Here is a 20,806-nt window from a genome sequence, read left to right as displayed (position 1 = left end):
ACGACAATGCATCGAGAAATCGGACCACGCGGTGAAAAATAATCGATACCGACACAACCGAGTCTCGGTCGTTCGATGAATTAAAAAATTGTGAAACGCGAAAGAATAATCTGCGCCGATTCTTCTTTCTTTCAAGGGGAAGAGCGTAATCTGTACGTAACGATTCATCGAAACTCTACGCCTCTGATTTTCTCTCCCATATCGCGTCAAAACATATATCCAAACGCGGACAATGGTTGGAAAGTTTTTTTTTTTCGTCGAGAAGCAAACCTAATGATTTCTCGGGGTGTGCAATTAGCATTGAATTTAAACCGTTTCTTCGAGATCTTGAAACAACTTACGACTATTATTACATCGTTACCTCAAACGGTATCTTCCTTATACAAACTATACACTTCTTTGCAAACTATTTAATCACGATTTATTATTACATATCATATTTTCTCAATTTTGAAACAGAATCCTTCCTCGATTAATAATTGTGTTCTTCACTTTTCTTTCATTGTTGTGTAAAATCGTAATGGATAATATTTAAATATTGATTAAATATTATTATAGTAGAATTATTTGCACAAAACTTAATCAGTTGTTATTGCAATTTTCACGATGTTCGCAAGAATCAAGATATTTATTCTTCTCGCGTTTCTCTCTAACTCGAACCAATTTCCGAAAAATCCGTTCATCTCGATCCATGATCCGAGTACAGGATTTCGAAACGAATTCACGAAAGTGAAAGAGAGGAAGGCGAAAAAAGGAAAAAAAAAAAAAAAGAGCGCGAGGGAAAAAGATTGCGTTGCGCCAATATATACGGCTTGTCCTTGGAGCTTGAAAGTGCAAGAAGGTGTCGCAAACAGCGGCCGGTACGCTGCCCCTTTTCGATATGCACTTTCACGCGTGGATCGATACATCGGTGTGCACGATAATTTTCCAACATAGTGTAGCGCTCGCAGTCCACTTTCGCGGAAGTATTTCGCGGTATTTGACGAGAGGTATGCACGGCATCCGTCCCGACTTTCTACCCGGGACCCGCGCCACCGTTCGACTATCCTAGCTATCCCGTGTCACGGAAATCTCGTTTCTCGATTCTCTTCCTGCCGATGACGAGATGTTGTGCACGTAGTAGATTGGGATTCAATTGCGATTCAAGGAATTCTTGAAATTGAAACGAAGAAATTTGGTGGTTGTTCCGTAATATAATATTCTTCGTATAAATTTAGTCAACAATCTAGTCTTACTTTTATTGCTACCAATATACAATTATCTCGAATGATAATTATATAGATTGAAATAGTATGTTTAAAGCATGATTTAAGCATCTGGTCGTCAGCAGTAATAGTCTCATAATCATTATATAAATTTTGCAACCGTTACTTTCTTACCAATATAATTATACAAATTGAATTAATATTTTCAACCAACCTCGTCGTCGTCGTCGTAGTCGTCGTGACAATGATAGATTGATAGAAACTTGTAAACTGAGTATTATATATTTTTGCCGCTGTTAATGCCACGTAGCAATTACAACAAGATGTTAATTATATTCGTGGATTGTATGCTTTGCTCGGTTCAAGAAGACACTCTGCATAAATTAAACTAAAACAACATCTTCCTACCAGCTGAATATTTCAAACTGGATCGTAACAATATATAATTGATTAACCAAATTAAGGACGGATATCTTATCCTTCATCATCGTGAAACTTTTTCGTTAACTCTCTCGTCTCCATCGATACTATATATAAGAGATATATAATACCAGTTCCAACCGGTATTATTCATTTGCATGAAAATTAAAAATTATATTTTCCAACGATCCACGTGACGAGTTACAATGGTAATACAGTCCTCCAGTTCTCCATTGTTCCCGCGCCAAATTAGCCGAGCAAAAAGTCAATGGAAACATAGTAAGAACCTCGCCCGAAGCGAGGCTCACTTTAAGGAAATGCAGAATAAACCGGTTGCTTGGCCTCGAAGTGGCCAACTAGTATTGTTGACTACTCTCTAACACGCGTCCATCCAGTTCCTCCGTCCCTTCGAGAGATAATAACGTGGAACGTGGTTCCATTGGTTAACGTCGTCTGCCAGCCAAACGGTAAATAATCCGATTTCTATTCGCTTGGACGAAAAAGAGATAGAGAGAGAGAGAGAGAGAGAGAGAGAGAGAGAGAGAGAGAGAGAGAGAAATATTCATCTTTGAGCATTAATAGAAGAAACGATTCTTTGCTTCGTGCATCATAATCGAGGTTGTGTCACAGATCTTGCATAACTTATCCGACCGATCGTTTTGAATCGAGAATAATATGCACGATTGATGTGTCCCACATTTTCACATTCGTCATTACTCTTCGTACGTATTCTCTCCATTCAATATTGCTTGCCTTTACTACCGTTCGAGGAGGGGGGAATGGTAAATTGATTTCTCATACCTTGCCGGCGATCACTGCCTGCACTGAGAGAACATTGGCGGCCCTGTGGTATTCCAACACCTCTCCCGGCAACACGTGGCCGACGCCTGGGTCGAACCACACCAATTCGCCCTGGAAAAAGAAATGGAATGATAAAGAAAGGTGGAAAGAATCAAAAATATCAATCGATTGGAATAAATTAAAGGAATGATTGGCAGAGGTGTGATTATTTTTTAATAGGATGATTCTTGTGATTCGTAGGTATTATTTCTTGCAAGAAAGCTTGAGCCATTTGCGAGATGTAATTATTATTACCTTCGAAACGATTAATTTGAACAAATACATTTTGATACATCCTATTAAAAGAATCTCAAGCCAACAAAATTCCAACGATATAAGAAAGAAGAAATCGAATAATCCGTATAGAATATTCGAGGAATTTCTTCGAGAAAGGAATAGAAACACGAAGAAATATCACAGATACCACGAAGAAATTCCACCAATGAGATCACGAATAGGGAAATGTTCACTGGAAATCATAACGAGCCGTTATATTTCTCCACCATAACTTTGCTAACCGTTTTCACGTTCCATGTTGGGCATACAGAGACACTTTCAACTTTGTCAGCACTGTTGGTCGAGTGAACTTTCCTCTTCCCGGTGCAGAAGCCAAAAATCGAGGACGTAGTCACGGGCGAGTTGGATCGGCCGCTGTTGGCATCGCTGTAAGCCCTGACGTGGCTGCCCGCCCCCGTCTTCTTCACGTAATTCGACCTGTCCTTGCTCCGTTTCGTCGATTTTCCATCGAGAATCCCCGGCCGGGGATTCTCGGCCAAACACTTTCTCGAATTTTTCACGCAACCGGGAAGAGTGGTCGCCAATCTGCCGATCTCTCGTTCCGTCGAGCGAAAGTTCTCCACCAACCCGGTTCGAGGCCTCGTTCCGCACTTGACCGCCGAATCCTTACACCCCAAGGGATCGACCTCCGCCCTCGTCGATTCCCTTTTACCTCCTTGCGCGTTCTCCTTGCCCCGACTTAGACTCTGACTTTCTGACCGAGATTCCCCTTGAACCTCGACAGAGTCACCCCCTTTCTTCTCCTTGGCGCTCTCGATGATCCTCCTCCGCGACATGGCCCTACCTCTATCGACCCCTACCTCACCCTCGACCCTATTATCACCACTATCTTTCGAATCAGCCTTGCCACCCTGGCTCTGCAAGCCCTTCGACGTTTTTCGATACACTTTGGCGTAAATCGCATTTCCGTGGGGGCTGCTCGTGGCGACGGACGAAGAACAGTGAGGAGCGTCGGGCACAGGATCGCGAAGATGCCTGGTGGCCGGATCCACGGCTCCTCCACCCTCTTTCGCACCCCTCAACGTGCCCGCGTTCGAGGGCAAGGAACTCTTCCTCCTTCGTATCCTTCCGTAAACAGGCGGCTCCCTTCTCACAGCATCCTTGGCGAGCCTGGGGGTGGCCCAATCCTCGGCCGAGATCCTGGCCGACCTCGACGCGTGAATTATCTTGGGCAAGGTCGACGGTCTCGGGACAAGGCCGCGGGTAATGTCCTGCAGTCTGCTGGTGACTGCCAGGAGATCGCACACCGACTTGGACTCTCTCTCGTCCTCCTTGCCCCACCCGGCGGCCGCGTTGTTGTTTCTCGGCCGCGGGACATTCTTCTTCCTCGCGTAACTGGAGGAAGGTGGAGGCCTGCCGCCACCTTTCACCTCTGAACTTTCTACTACCTTCTCCTCGATGCTCCCACTACCGCGGGACGTAGCCACCGGCACGTCCACGCTCGCTCTTCGACGCAGTATTTCCTGCCTCGAGATCTTCCTCCCGCTCTGAACAGGTTTCCACCAACTTTCCTTGCCCCATCGCCTCGCCGTTGAGGGAAGGGTTCTAGGCCTCTCCTCCTCCCCCTCGCATCTTCCTTCCTCCATCCGCCTCCATCGTTCACCGCTCGTTGTACTCCACGGATTCTCCTCCTTTCCCCCCTCGTTGTACTTCCGCAGGATCTCCCTTCGAGATACGGCCACGTCTCGGGGAACTGTGTGGTACGAGAACCTCGGTTCGCTTTCGAGCCTCCGCGCAAAATTTTCCATGGCGGTTGGGTCCAGATCCGGATGACTCTTGCCCCGGGCGGAGGAGGCACGTCGCCTGGAGGCGGCGTCGCGTTCCGACGATCCGACGCTGGAATTTGGAGCGGAGTTTGTATCTGGGTCTGGGCCGGTGGAATTATGCAATGCGCGTCGGGCGGATAACGGTTCCACGCCGGCGTGGAAAGCTTCCGAGCGAGCGAGGCTTCGTGACGGAAACCGATTCTTCGAGGTCGACGATCGCCCGCTCTCGCCTCTCCTCTTGCACGCTATCGCGGACTCCATATCCTTGCGTGGATGCGCTTGGTCGAAGCTCGGCTTTAATCCTCATTTGGGGCTTCCCTCGATGGTGAGCGTTGGGATCGATTTGCTCGATCGCATTTTTTATAAGAAGATTCGAAGAAGATTGGAATCGATGAGTCGATGATCTTTGCTTTGATTTCCTTTTTCTTTTTAGAAAGAAGATGAATTCTAGAATCTCGACGAAAGTAAACGGATGAAGGAGGATCGTGAAAGGAAGAACGAATTGGGATCGAACGTTGAAAAAGAAATGGACGATTTGGTTCACTCGTCGATCTCCTCGCTCGGCATCCTCGAATTTCCTTCGATTCGCGCGAATACGGGCTGGAAGAGGCACGTGAGTTACGTGGTCGTGGCTCGTTAAGAATCGTTTGAAAGCTTTCGTGAGTCATCCAGTTCTCCACTTTCTATACAGAGGAGTGGTAGCTGCTCGTAAAACGTACGATCGACCTGTTTAGAAGCGTGGCGTTGGTTGTTCCAGGGGTAATGGAATGTTCTGTTGAACACATTTTTTTAACAACCGCGTTAACGGGAACGTCAATTAAATCACAAACAGACCACGAAACACGTAATTCACCTATCTGTTAGTCCAATTTCCAGTTTTTAACACGTTCGAGAATTCGATCGACGTTTTCTTTGTAGTACCAGTTTGATCGGAAATCGAGCACCAGCTGTAAATCTTCTTATATCCGTTCTCACTTTTATCGTGTAAATATTTCTAAAAATCGAATTAGAGTTGGAGATAACGTTGAATTTCGAGTTGATGATATTTTCTTTTTATCGAGAAAAAAAGAAGGAGACAAATGTTAAAAATATACTCGAGCTCGATCGACTCGATATTATATTACACCGGAGATTAAATTATATTCCCTTCACGCGTCTGTTCGCCACGAGGAAATGCAAACTGCTTCAGGGTTCAAGGTTAACGAACAGTTAAGACCTCTCGTACGTTCGTACACATTAGTATTCTTTCTATTTGCAGAAAGCTTGGGCACACATGACCCGGCTCTCGAACGTCTCTGAATAGTTGCCTTCCACAAGTCGAAACCAGAGACGTCTGTGACCCTGTTTTCGTTCCGTGGAGTATCGTTTCATTAAAACTTCATCCTCCTCTTCAATTATTTCGCGTATATATAATTTTTCTAGTCGATGATCATTTCCTATATATATAAATTTAGAACTCGAGTATGTAAATCAAAGGTAAAAATAGGTAAAAGAAATTCTGTCGAAGAATCGAATAACTCGGTCGAGGAAGAATATCTATCCTGCAAATGTTCCAGAAAGCTGATGATGGCCGAACGATCGATCACAGGTTTCGAGCCTGTTGGGGAATCAACGCACGTCCGGTCAAGATTTGAGACAAATTGTCGACGGCGCGACGCCGTCACGCATTTTCAATTCGTCTTAAAGAAGTTAGGAGGCCAGTGAGACAGTTACTATTGGGCGCATTGGGTCATCAGTCTCGAAAAATCCGTGCTGTCTCTCGCGCGTAGAATGCGTTAACGGAACGTCCCGAATGTGTTTCGGGAATACACGCACACGTATCGCCTCTCCTATCAACCTCTATAATCTTTCACTCTGCTCCTCTCCAGCCACCATCATTTTTTTTTTTCTCGCTTGCGTAAAACGATCTTTAATTAAATCCCCACCCCCCATCTTCCTCTCCACACGCGTTTCGAAACAACCTCTCTCATTCAGAAAATCTCTTTTCATATTTCAACTCTGTCCATCCTTTCATCCGTTGAAGACAAACAGAAAAAAAAAAAAGAAGAAGAAGAAACGAAAGAAAGGAAAGAGACGAAATAATCTTCTCGCCGTTCACAACAATCCCAGGAATTTTCTATTCGCAACACCTCCGCGACACTCGCCCCTCCCCTCTCTTCCTCTCCTCGATCCAGCCGTCCTTCGACTCGTTTCACAAGCTAGTTTCACGTACACCGAGTTCCCCGCACACACACACGAACACCAACTGTATGTCCCGCGTGTAAAGCCAAAAAAAAAAAAGAACGAACGATTTTCTCCTCTTCCTTTTTTTCCCGTGCCACTTTTTCCGCAAAACTTGGAAACTTGGAACAACAGGTTCCTCGAAAGAGAAGAAAGGAGGGAGGGAGGGGGTTGAAAGGGTTATGTTGTGGGACGCGAGAAGGGCGATTATTCGAACGTTGACCGACGGCTCCCTTTCGAAAGAGTCGCACGATCCGGACGCGAGGATACTCGATGCAACACTGCAAGTTATACGCCTCTTCTCCGCAACAATTGCTGTGTATGCACAGCAATGGCGTACACGCGGCTTTTTAATTGGGCCACCGTTGTGCAATCGGCCGACGTTCCTCGAGAACACTCCTGTTCTCTTTTTCGAGCAACGAGTAGCGACGAGATCTAAATCGAGATCTAATTCGGGAGGATACGTTCGCGAGAGGGCGAAAGACGAGTGTAACCGAGGCCGGCCTCAACCTGTTGGAGCGACTCGCGGCGGAAAAGAGAAGCGGTGGTGGCGCCAGTGGATCGAAGTGCTTTGGGGTGGAACCAAGCGTGCCTCTCTTCTTATATAAATTACGCGCTAAATACCCGTACGTACGTATACGTGGAGGTTAGCCTGGATATAGGCTGCGCCCACGGAGAACGGGAAGCGATTCTCTAACTAGACACCGTGGCGAGTTGCAGAAGCGACTGTCGATTGTAAAAACCGATTGTGCGCACGTGGAAATAGCGTTTCGTAGCGTTTCCAAGTTTTTTTATTCGTCGAGCGATCGAGATCGGTTCCGATCTTCCGGTTCTTCGCTCAAGTTTTTGGAAGCTTGAGAATTGATCTGGTGTAGGTGTTACGTTACATGTTGTGTATTGCACGAGAAATTTGGGGGGAATTGATCGATTTGAAAAATTTTGTTGATGTGAATGAGATGTTTGTGTATTTCAATTTATTTTCTCCATCGATGATGATACTGTGTATAAAATAAGGAATTTCGCATGGAGGATGTCTGAGAAGTATTCGAGGGATAATTTCACCATTTGGTGAATCTCACTTTTACTCGATTCTTGTGTATTACACGGGTATTCCGTATCACGAGTAATGACGAGGAATAATTGAGGAAGACATCGTCGTCGACTAGCGTAACCGATATTACAGGGAATTGAAGCGATGCAACGTAATCATTGGATCAGCCTCGATAATTAATGCACCGCATTTCCTTCTCTGATTATTGAACGTCGTATCGTCCCCCTCCCCTGTTAAATACTTTCCAACGGATTCCAAACAATTTCGCCATTCTTCGATATTCCAACGTGCAATTTATCCATTCGATCAAATTAAATTCCTTTATATTATACGAGACCCAGCCTCAACATTTACTCTTAGAAAAAATTAAGAATCATCTGTTCGTTGATATTTATTCACATTTCAGAGAAATGAGAAATTTTATCGACAAAGGAGAATTAACATACATTCCTTAGTATTGCACAATTTCAATTTTACAAAAATTTGTTTCACGAACCGACGTATTATATCACGTATTCACCATATGTATAAATTGTAAAAAATCGTAAAAATTTCTTTTCGTTTCTATCCTGCAACGAAGCTCGTGTTTCCAGACGCGAGCAGAGTACGATTTTTCTGCTTCTCGAGACAATCGCGCTCTATTTGTTCGAGAGGGGAGAGGGAAGTGCACAAAGTTGCACAAGCCGTGGAAGCCGTGAGAAGCGGAATTTCTCCTCTTGGATCCACGAAATGTCGCGCTCGATTTCGCGCTCGATCTCTTCCCTTCGTTTTTCAATATTTTCCCCGATTCCGTCTCCGCGGCGACGAAGCGAGAGGGGACATGGAGCATATATATTTATATTCCTTCGTAGAAGAGCGTAGATCAGATCGGTGGACGAGAGGCGACTCGCGAAGCGCAAAGGCATTCGAAAGTGGCTTGGTTGCACGGCGACGCAATTGCGTGTGCACAGATCATTGACTCCGACCACGCAACCGATCCTCAGGCTACGTAAATCATGACCACGTAAATATTATGCAACGTACAATCCTTCTTTTTCTTTTATATATATATATCGTTAGAAGAGGCTTGTTTTTAAAATTGTTCTCGATAATTTGTTAATTCTAGATAACATCTAGAAGCCTTTTCATCGATGATAAATTTGAAGGATCGTATATATAATCGATTATTATGGAATATTATGGAAGATATTCTTTTGAGTAATTTAGTTGGTCGTTTTGAATACATAAGTGGATTTAAATTGTGGGATGTAGAACAGTATGGCTCACCTTTTGCCACTCGGCGTACATGTTGAGATTAGGTTAGAGAACTGTCCAAGAAGAACGAGCTACCCTCATTTTGCACGGGCGGGGGAGGTTGTTGGTCTCTGGATCTCTGTGAAAAAAAAAAAAAAGAATTATTCCAGTCGTCGATAATAATCGAATAAACGAGATTTTAATAAGAGAGATTAATGGATGTTTATCGATGATTAAACATTTTACTCGTGGTAAGATTTGTTTCTTTGGAATCGTTTTAAAACGAAGCTCACTAAATTTATAGAGTGTGTTCCATCCTCGAGGAAATCTCTTTAATCATCGATCCGCTCAACCGTGTAAGTCATTAAACTCGTTAAAGTCCAATAAACGTGAATGAATATAAACGAACGAAATAAATCAACGTTATTCTATCGAAAATCGTTCGAATTTCTTTAGATGAAAAATTAAAATTAATATTTTTCATCTAAAAAATACCATTAACTTGATAATTATCGGAAAGAGTATACAAAAATTTCCAAAACGTGATAAGATTTTCATATTTTTATTCTTTCGAATATTTTCTTTTTTTTCTTTTTGAAAATCGAGTTTCGAGGAATCATGAAGATGGAAGAAAACGCGAAAAAAAAAAAAGAAAAAAGAAAAACGAATCGACGAACGATTCAATCGACGTCATAAACTCTGAAGTACGTGATCGGAAATAGCGATAAGTCGCTGCCAACCGGAAGCACCGTGCAGCTGCTGATTATTATTCGACTTCCGGTATCAGTGACAACCCACCACGTTGCACGAAGCAACGGTTTAAGGAGAAAAATTCGCTCGAGCCTATCTTCCTCGTCGAGATGGAAATATTATTACGTACACGAGTCGTGCCTTTAAATTTTAGATACACGCTGGGAATATTAAACGATCTGCTGCGTGATTCGACATCGTGTTTATCACGAGAAGAAGAAGAGGAGGAGAAGGAAGAAGAATCGTCAAATTTCAAGAGGAGGATCGCGTCGACCTTGAACCGCGTTCGATTAATCAACATTTTTTGGTATTTTTCGTGAAATTTTTTTCCTCTCTTTTTAACTTCTTTAACTTCTTAAAAATATTCGGTGAATATTAATAACATTATTCACGACGAATGTGGTATTAAAGAAATACTTGAAATTTTACAATTAATTCGTTCAAGTCATTTGTTCATCGGTGAAATTGATTTAAAATTTTTTACAATCGTCAAAATTATAGGCACTTTCGATTAATTTTAATCATTTTAACTTAAATGGATATTTATGAATATTTATTTAATTCTCCGCTTTCTCTTATTATTTTCATCGTTTAATTTTACTTGTTGCTTGAATAATGTATTATTTTTCGCTTCGTTCCATTTTAAAAGTATATATATATATATATATTTTCATTCAAAATATTGATCACGTGATCAATCAATCAATCAAAAAAAAGAAACTTTCCTCAATTATCAATCAACGTAACAATTTTTTAAAATGAAAGAAAATTGTAACAACCCGTCAAAGAATTCGCGGTATCATTCCTCCGCATCATTCGAATTTCGCAACGTCTTTGACGGGAGATACACGTATCGTTCGCGTGGCAAGATATCGATACTCATCGTGCAACGTTTCGCAAAGCGGCGGAAGTGTCGCAAAGTGTTCCGTATTCGCGCGAGGAAACGGTACCTCGTTTCAGAAAAATTGAGATATATCGCTTGGTGATTCACGTCGGGGAGAGAAAGAGATATACTTTTTTTTCTTGAACGCGTTTGCAAAAGCCACCGAAATCGATCGGATCCGGCGTTCCTCTGGAATACCGGAACTGTCGCAAGAGGATAATTCGCGCGGCGCGATGGATGAAGAAACTGAGCTCTTTCCTCTTTCTACCTCTCCTTTGAGGTCCCCGTCCAAATGGCGAGGAGAGAGAGAGAGAAACGGCGGTGGTTGAAAATGCTCGATGAAGTTTATATTCACTGTGAGGAGAAAGTGGAAGAAAAGTTTTGACCCACGATGCGTAAAATTTTCGTACGCCGATGGAATATTTCAACACTACTGGTTCAATATTGGAACGTTGTGGATGAACGTCGCGGTACGTGTGGTACATTTGTATGTGAAATTAGTCGCTGTGTTTCCGTTTTTCGGTGAAATTTAAAAATTGAAATCCTCTTTCCACTTAAGAAGAATGGTTCAGTATTCGGGGAAAAAAGAAAGAGGAGGACATCGATCATTGAATACTCATTGTTGAATACTTGAAAAATATTAAATAGTTAATTGGGAAAAAGCTTCAACTTAGTATTCAAAATATATTTCCTCTGATATAGATAAAGATATACGATAAATAAGTAGATTTCTATGTAGCTTGACAATCTCTGTTATTTTTAGAATATCTTTATCTACTGGAATTTCAAGCTTTATTAAAATAGAAATTAATAACACGTGTATTAATAAATGCAGCAAGATCCTTTGAATCGTTTTACTTTTGAACAAAAAGAAAAATACTTTCAAGAAAATCAACAGTTGAATTAAAATAAAAATCTGGACAAAATTTTGGAAATATACAACTCAAAGCTTAAAATCTCAACGAGATGAGGGGCATTAATTCCAAATCGACTTTTAACAGAATCTTAACAATGAGCAATCGATTTATGTTACTAACAATATGAATCATAGCCGTCTATTAGTTCACGTCGTTCCTTCAACGATCCATCATAAACATCTCAATGTCGTAGTAAAAACCTATTGCACACGATCGGTTAACGATCATCGCCATTTTCCCTCGGGCAATGGGACAATGTACAATCGACAGTGTCGAAAGGCCAAATTGCCGTCTCCATTGTTCCTTCCCTTTGTCTTTCACCTACGCTCAGTCTCTATTTCGTCTTGGAAATATATATATATGTACGTATATGTATATATTCTCGAATCTCGCCGCGAGAGTATATCGAAGAGAATCGAGTGACCGCGAGGGTGACTAACCAAATTAGCATAAGATTGCAAAATACATTCCTGCGTGAGTACCGCAGAAGGACGCCAGGAGGTACTTTTACTCGACGATTTGTTCATGTGATCGATGCTCACGACCGTAGTAAGCTAGCGATGGGATCAAGCTCGATCGCGAAATCAAACCAAATTTCACGTGTAATTAAATTATTCGATTTACGAATATCTTTGATGGATTTCGAAAGAAAAATAAAAATATGCGAATACAATTCTTAGAAAATATCTCATGAATTAACACCTTGATGGATATGCTTTGAAGATCAAAATTTGCAAGATAAAAATTGCGATTCAATTTTGACGTGTTGTATAAAAATTTATGAGAAATTGGAAGTTTGAGTTTAGATTTGTGTTTATATTATATTCGAAAGTGTTGGAAATCCAGAAAGAGATCTTCAGCCTTCTCTCAGAGTATGGTTGATCCCATCACTAGCACTTACACTACTCAAACATCTGCATCTCTCTACCTGGTTTGCTAGAGTTAACGACACGTTATGAATCACGCGTATCACAATCGCCGGATTCGACTCTGTGCGATTCTCTGCTCGCGGAGTGTATATCGTTGTCTGTGAATTATTAATGAGACGTGTGTCAAAGATTGTTTGGACAGATGCAAGGAGGACGAATTTTTTTTTCCTTTTTTTTTTTTTTTTTTTTTTTTTTTAGAGATTCGTATGGAAATTTATGATTTAAACATAGTCGTAATTTTTGGCGACTTGGAAACTTTCTACTCGGGTCGAATATTAATACGCGAATATTAATATTTTAAATTACTTGAAAAAAAAAAATTATTTATTGCTGCAACTTCTCGTCGTGTTTGCTTCTTAAATATATTAAAAATATTATATTAAGAGAGGTTGTTCGGGGAATTTTAAGAAGAATGTTGAAGTTTATTAATTATCCCTTGATAGTGATCAACGCTATTTAAGCAAAATAAGTTTAATAAGGACGATAATTTGGGGAAGTTGGACTCTCTGAGAAGGTTAAAATATAGGAAAATTAGGCAAATTAAATAGGCGGTTTTTATGCGTACAGCAGCTTTAACTGTTTTGAATGCATAATGAATACTGTGATCTGACAAATTATCGTTTTGCAAAAGAAAAAAAAAAAAAAAGAGAGAAGAAGAAGAAGGAAAAAATAATAATAAATTATATACAAAAATTGATACAAAGTTGCACGAAATATTATTTTTGAAAAATAAAAATAATTGAGTTGGAAATTTCCCAAGAGTGAATCATGTGCTTTATATTGTCAGATGCATTAAGATAAAATAGGTTTCTGAATTGCAATATATATATATATATATATATATATATATTATGTACTACCAGTTTATTGCACCCATTTCCTATACAGTTTATGATAACTATTATATACATGGTAGTAGAAACGATGTTACAAATGCAGCGAGTATTAAGATTAAATTTTACGATCTCATAACCTTAATATTTTCTATAACATCGAATGGACGTGATCAACATTTTTCATAAAGGAATTTCACTTAGAAATTCTATTTTCTCCTAATCTAGTTGTTCCTCAATCTATGATTAATAATACAATATCTTGAATTTATTATCCCTCTGTCTATTTTTTTTCTTCTTGTTAAATGAAATTTCATTTATCTCTTCTTCTTTCTCTTCTTATGTAAATAAAATTCTACTTTTTTCCAACAATAAGATCTCGCGAAAAGCTTTTATGGAATGGAATGGTAAGGCCCATCCTAGAAAATGACACGAAATTACGAACGACGAATCGTCATTTCAGCTACGATACGGTGAAATAAGTTTTCAGGGCATCGAATGAATTGCCTTCCATTCCGTTGAAATGGATAATTTACTCCTGTCAAATCGTTCACGGGGACAAATTGTGCATCGCAAAACACGTTGAACGTTGCGGAACAAAAGGAAAAATAAAATATGTCCCATCGTTCGTTTGTAGTATCGTCACAAGCTAATCCTTTCTCGCTTTTCTTCCTCTTTGTTCGAGAATTTACGAAATCTTATTTCAGATTTGACATGATCGTGCATTTGACGGATGAAAAATTTTCACTATTGGATAATTAAAATATCTTTTAACGCGTTTTTTCCTCGTATAGAGGTGATTTATAATGAAAAAAAAAGATAATTTTAATTTAATTTTAACTTTAATCCATACTCAGAAGAAGATATATATATAAGATTGAAATTAAAGCGAATATAATCTGAATAATCATCATAGATATTTGCAAAAGAGATCAACTCTATTGCAAAATAACGATGATTGCTCGACGATATTGCTATAAAAACTTTAATAGGGCAAATAGGAGAATTAATGAGATTAGCATTTTTTTCTCTAACGAACAGGATTATTATAAAAATTATTATAAAATCTTTCACAATCCGTTTTTTTCATCCGACTGTTGCTCCAGTATTCATGCCTCTGCTACGCAACTTAATAATACGTAGCACATGCACGATACAGTTATTATAATAACGTTCAATTATGATCAGGCTGATCGTGATCGACAATGCATTGTCTTTTGTTTCCCTTTGAGGGAAATGCTTCGATGTTGCTCGAAGCATGTTCAATTCTCAGTTCAAACTGTTCAAGTAGCGAATTATATACGGAAAGAATATTATAATTTTATTTCATTTTCAAGGATACTTTTAATTCAATTTCGAGGATGTATATGTAAATATTTATACAATATAACTGGAAGAAACATGTTATTACAACAATTCTTGAAGAAGCATAAATACTTTCAAGATTGAATTTCTTTTCTCCGCTCAAGAAATAAATATATTCCTCGTCAATTATTATTAACAACAAGGAACGTAAACGTCTCCTTTGAATTTTCTTCAGAAGAAAACATCATTCTATTGGTGAAATGCAATAGCAATGGAATTAGTATTAATCCTAATTCTCCTTTTATCACCTTTTTCTAATATTCCATATTTTATTATTCGAACTTAATATCAATATCCAGTTAGATTATCTCGCTGTTATATCGATATTACGTTCATCTCGAGGGGGAAGGAGATCTAGATGAAGTGCAATGATAGAATTCTTCATTTCTTATTTGTTTCTTGCGTCATGAAAGATGAAGATATCTCTTCAAAGGTATCTAGACGCAAAGAAGAAGACTCGATTCGAGACTCGATTTTTCTTTTTTTTTTTTTTTCTTTATCAATGGAAGCCCAATCTAACGTGTAAGAGAATCAGAGTTTCGTCGGACAGGTATCGAGGTCAAACAGAGAAAGCAGCAGCTCGGCTACGGTGATACAAGGATCTTATGTAATTCATAATCGCGCCTCTCCTTTATCGAAATGAAAGACACGCAAAAGATTTACTTATCCTTAGTGTCATCGTGGTAAATAAGGAGTAGAAATTGGAGGCAATTTTTTTTTCTTTTTCTTTTTTCCTCCCCCCCCCTCGAACGCAGGAAGAGAGATATATTTATGCACTTCTTATGCACGAGAACAAATTGTTATTCAAGTTGTATTCAAAAATCTTGGATTATTCAAATGTTAATGATATGGTGATTGGCAGTTATTCATAAAACTTAAAAGAATATATTCTTCTCTAAAGAAAATATTCTAAAGAATAATCACCGTCAAATTTTTATTATTCGATGTTGAATTATAGTTTTAATCAAATCACTGTTCCATTGAATGAATTGAAACAATGTATCGAACTTTTTTTTTTTTCTTGAGAAATTAACTACTTGGTTAAATTAATTTAACGATAATCTAGAATTATTAAATATTTTTGTACATGTATTTTTGCTTAATTTTATTTCATTTATTTATTTTTTTTTGTAATTATAATTCGAGAAATATTAACTTTATATCAAACTTTTACTTTTCTGATTATATTTAAACTTTTTAATTTCTATCTACAAGTATTTAATTTCTTCTATCGTATTATTTGATATTTGGTAATATTTCAATTTTCTCTTTTTACCTTTTTTTTAATTTAATAATTCAAGATTTTTACGTTATATTTCGTACAATTCTGTATTATCAACGAGACAAATTGTCACGGTATCAATTACGATTTAATTGAAGCAAGATATCCGACTCGAAGAAGTCGGATTATTTCGCAAATATTGTCGAAGATTGTGCAAATATTTGGCGCTGGCTGGTAATTGGAAGAAGTTGTTATACCCGTTTGTTGAAAGTTCGATTGCGAGTGATACGGAACGAGTTAAAATTCACGGTGAAAGTGCTTCCTAAAGTCTGCTCTCTTATCGATGCACTGATTGGAAGCTTTAAAAGCGTAACAACAGCTATAATTAACCGTTCCATTCTCTAATCTCCAATGAAATTCTTCCAGTTACTCGATTCCACAATTCGATCAAAATATTCCACGAACAATAATTTTTCGTGTGATACAATTGGTTCGATAATGATCGATATTTATCTGCTTTGGTTTCTCCACGTTTACGTAAAACGCGATGAGGATAAATAAAATTTGTCAGCAACGAGAAAGTTGCATGAATCGTTCGAAATCGCGTTACACGATCGGTAATTTTGATATAAAAGATTATATAAAAATTATCATAATTTCAAATATTTTTTTAACGGTCGTGAAAATTATTTGCATACCAATTTTGCAAACAATGTATCTTAACATCGACGATATTCAAATATCTATTAGATTTAATTTTAAAAATTATGGAGCAAAGTATTATTCGAGTATTATTCTTTTACCGTTTTTCAACGTTTCGAGCAAACAGACAACAGTTTTCTCGTTGATAATTCATTAGTTGGTTACAATGGTTCATTAGCCATTTCTTGGTTGCTAATATCTCTTCAACGCTGTTTGAACTTCTGCGTGACATGAATGAATGTTAATAACGGGACACTATCTTTCTCCAGCAACAACGGGAGGTCACACGATTCACTGTCCTTGAATACTTTCGCCTAATCGGGCATCTAGATCAAACTGTATCTTGTTCTTATTAAACAAGCACGTTAAAAATTAAAAAAAAAAAAAAAAAGAAGAAAGAAATATTCGAGAACGTACGAATTCGATTCGTTCCAATATTCAAATATCTCCACGGTAAAATTTATTTCCAATGTTTTGATCCTATTGAAATATCCGATTTCACTTGATGAAATCGTCCACCAAGCCAGAGAGTTGAATGAATTTCATCGAGAAATTTATCAGTTTTTTTATTTAATATGAAGATCTTTGCGGATTATTTTTCCTTTTCTCTAGAATTCGAAAAAGATTCGACGATTAACTTAACCTCAATTTTTCAATTTTCCATCAATTTTCGAAACGACATTATTTTGACTCTACGCCAGCCATCGTTCTAAAAACACACATATACGCAAATATTATATTTTTAGAAAACTTAAAAAGAACCGTCCGCAATTAAAACCGCGATTTGACCAAGAATATATCGAATTTTTCTCGCGTTAAGTATCATTATAAATATACATGAAGCACGGAATCCATTAACTGTGAGTCACACGTCTAACTACGCGTAAACAGTGTATCTATATCTTACAAAATCGACAGCATCTCTTCCTCGCTGACTTCTTCTAAGAAAAAGAAAAAGAAAAAAGGAGGAAGAAAATTACGATCATTTCGTTTCCTTCCTTCGTCGCGCCACAATTCCTCTCGAGTATTATTCCTTCGGGGGCATTTTTATTCATCGTGATACCGACCGATACCGATAAACCCGTTCGTTCCACCTTCGTCGTCCAACGTACTACCCCCCTTCCCCGGCGGCCAACGGCCGGCGCTGTATTACAACAACCAACCGCTCTACGAAACGAGCATACAATCTATGGAGGCAGTGTGCGTGGCGTCCGCGAGATCGTGAGAAATATTCCGTTGTCTCCGGACGAGGAACTGGTCTGTGACCGGATCGCCGGCATGACACGGAGGGGAGGGGGGAGAGTTTCGACCGCTCGAAACTCCATGTTTATGGAAGGGAAAGGAATACGCGCGTCGAATGGCATTTCGAATGGGTCGCACAGCATCCGGCGGACGATCGGGCCGAATGCCTGGCGTAGCTAGGACGTTGTCACCGCGCCATTTTTAAAAAAAAATCGATCGAAATCCCTCGTTCTCTCTCACGGGGGAGCGGGGTATCGATCGCGGAAGAGGATGTCATCGATATCGAAGGCGGGGGGGGAAGAGGGGCGCCGAGAGCCCGCACAAAGCGGGCGCAAGAGAGCGCATGTCCCGACCGCGCGTTGATGTCTCCAAGCATCCGGCATGCCCGCGGATATATGTACACACACTCTTATAACTCAGTTACTCACTACTGTGATCCTTCTTCTTCTTCTCTATCTTCACCACCTCTTCCTCCTCCTCCTCCTCCTCCTCCTCCTCTTCCCGATCTTGTTCCTTGGAATCCAATTTTTTCTCTCCTCCTGATTAAGAAGAAGTGTCACGAATGTTTGAACGTTCACAAAGGGAAACGTTTGACTTCACAGCGGACGACGCGGCGGGGGGACGAAGCGCGTGATCACGAAGCGAGACGAGGCGATCACGAGGACGAGAGATCGTCGGTGGATGGAACAAGCGGGCGAAGAACAAAGGAAAGGTGGAAAGGAGAAGTGAAATAGAGAGGAAAACGGGGGGGAGGGGGAAGGAGAGAGAGAGAGAGAGAGAAGGAGATGCGGCGTTTCGCCTGAAGTTTTGTCACGGAGTACGAAGGAGTCACGAGTGTTATTTCCCCCGACGAAGTTATTTCTGTCACACGAGGAAGCTCGGGATCGTGTTCCAGGACACCTCGAAATGATGACCGGGCTCGCCTCTCCTCCGTTTATCTCGGTGTATCTTGGAGCGTTCCCGGACGACCGGTCACCGACTGCGTACTCGACGCGATTCCGGATCGTGGTATGCGGCCGCTCGACCTCGCCTAAGAAGACTTTTAGTTCGCGTGGCGAACGATTGGCGCCACCGTACGCTCCTCCTGTACCGTTACACGCATTACACAGGTGGTACCCGTGTGGTGGATTCGTGTGTCCCCTTCTTCGTTCTTCGTTCTTTTATTATACGCCTGTCGTGTACACGGACGGGGGAAGGACACAGGTGTGCGCGCGGGTCTGGGTGCATACCTGCCTCTATGTTTGCCAAATGTAAATGGCCGACTCGATCGGGCAAGAGAAAGAAAAGGAAAGAGAGGAAAAGAAGAAGAAGAAGAGGAGGAGGAAAAAAAAGAGGAGCACCCCAAAGAGGTCGTCTAATCGGCGGCGGCCATTGTCCCCGTATCTGGCCGTGGCTCGGTTTTCAGGCTGCTTTTCACTTTTGCTCGAATCGGGTCTCGGGACGAGCACGTGTTGACGAAACGGTATGGGGGCCTCTCCACGTCGAGAATTGGGGAAATGGGTAATGCTAATTGCTAATGCTACGTGTGGATGGAATATCTTCTGTTTTATTATTATTATTATTGTTGTTGTTGTTGTTGTTATTTTTGAGGAAAGTTGCTGGAGGAGGATTGTTTGAACAGGTTGAATGATGAGTTAGATAGGTCTGTTTTGTGAGAAATTATTATATGGAAGTTTGGCGAGATGGTTGTGAAAATTGGAATGTTTAAAAATTGATCGATATTGTGGTTGTTATCGTTGCAGATTGTTGGTATTAGGTGTAATTGTATATAATATAATTTTTAGTATGAAATGAGTTTTAGTATAACCTACATGTTTGGTTTTCTATAAGGAGATAACGTATTAGGTTATTTTATGTTAATGTACCCTTCGTAGTTCTATTAGTAGCTCAGCAATGCGAACACCTGCAGCTTAATGTTGGTATGTGACTAATGTATCTTGGATTTCCACTCACCATTCGTGTGTTTCCTTGAATGAAACGATTAAAATTAACTTTTTTTTTTAGAAGAAGAATTCAGTAATCATTAATAGTACGATTTGTAACGTATTTTATAATAGAATATTTGATTATCGTAAAATATTGCGTTACTTTATTGGGAAACATTATTTAAATAAATTTCTTTAATAAGGGAAAATTATATTTTATTTTTGTTTTGGAACTTTGTTTGAATCAGCTCTTGGGATTATTATTTTGTCTATTATTAAATCATAAACAAGATCTCGATTTTTGAGTGTTGCACATTCTGAAATACCGATAGTGGTTTTGATGTTCTATAATTTTTATTTAAGAATTGTAATATAATTAGAGGTGAAGTTTACATATAGTAATTTTATTTTGTTAATATTAAATTTTTATTAACAAAATAAACCGATTATTTTGAAATTTTACTATCTCTACCGATATTACGATCGATTTTATACTGAATTGATAATGTTTCATATAAAATGAAATGACAATGAAACACCTATAGTATCAATTATCGGTAAGGAAGATTGTTTGACACCCTGTAGTATCTGTTGGAAAGAAAGAGATCAACAGATCTTTAAAGAATTGGAAGATTAATAATATTTTCATTATTGTTTAATATTGTTTAATAATAAAAAATATTAAACATTCTTTGAACTAAAATTTACTCTATAAAATCAAATTGAAATAAATTTCAAATTATATATGAAATCAAATAAAAATTATTGTATCCCAATAAAGAAATAGTAATAAATTGAAACGACAGATGGCGCCACTATGAACTATTTGACATTTCTTCCACATTATTAACATTATTTAAATGCGCATAATTTACAAATAAATTATTTTTCTATCTCGAAGAAAATTATAGACCAAAGAACAAATTACAAATTCGTTTCTAGTTTAATAAGGACCCAAATTTCCAGAAATAATTCTTCGTGATAACATTATCAATCCTCTTATCAA

General features: G+C 39.3%; 1 protein-coding gene across 4 annotated transcripts in view; it reads right to left on the bottom strand.

Moving 5' to 3' along the window:
- The window catches only part of LOC408444 (unconventional myosin-XV), a 72,448-nt gene extending 52,444 nt beyond the window's left edge, over nucleotides 1-20,004 (bottom strand). For 2 of the 4 annotated variants that reach the window (XM_026445132.1, XM_026445133.1), the window contains exons 1-2: nucleotides 2,984-4,804; nucleotides 2,427-2,537 (exon numbers count right to left, since the gene is read on the bottom strand). In XM_026445132.1, coding sequence (XP_026300917.1) covers nucleotides 2,427-2,537; nucleotides 2,984-4,789 — 1,917 coding nt within the window. In that variant the 5' untranslated portion in view covers nucleotides 4,790-4,804. Of the gene's footprint in view, nucleotides 1-2,426; nucleotides 2,538-2,983; nucleotides 4,805-9,065; nucleotides 9,172-18,303 lie in introns of those variants that run through there. The other 2 variants (XM_006560181.3, XM_026445134.1) reach the window with 2 other exon arrangements.
- Between the last annotated feature and the right edge of the window lie 802 nt (nucleotides 20,005-20,806).

Source organism: Apis mellifera, linkage group LG14, assembly GCF_003254395.2.
Source record: "Apis mellifera strain DH4 linkage group LG14, Amel_HAv3.1, whole genome shotgun sequence".
NCBI classification, from domain to species: Eukaryota; Metazoa; Arthropoda; class Insecta; order Hymenoptera; family Apidae; genus Apis; species Apis mellifera.
The sequence above is the reverse complement of the archived record's forward strand: the minus strand, read 5'-3'. Positions and strand labels throughout refer to the sequence as shown.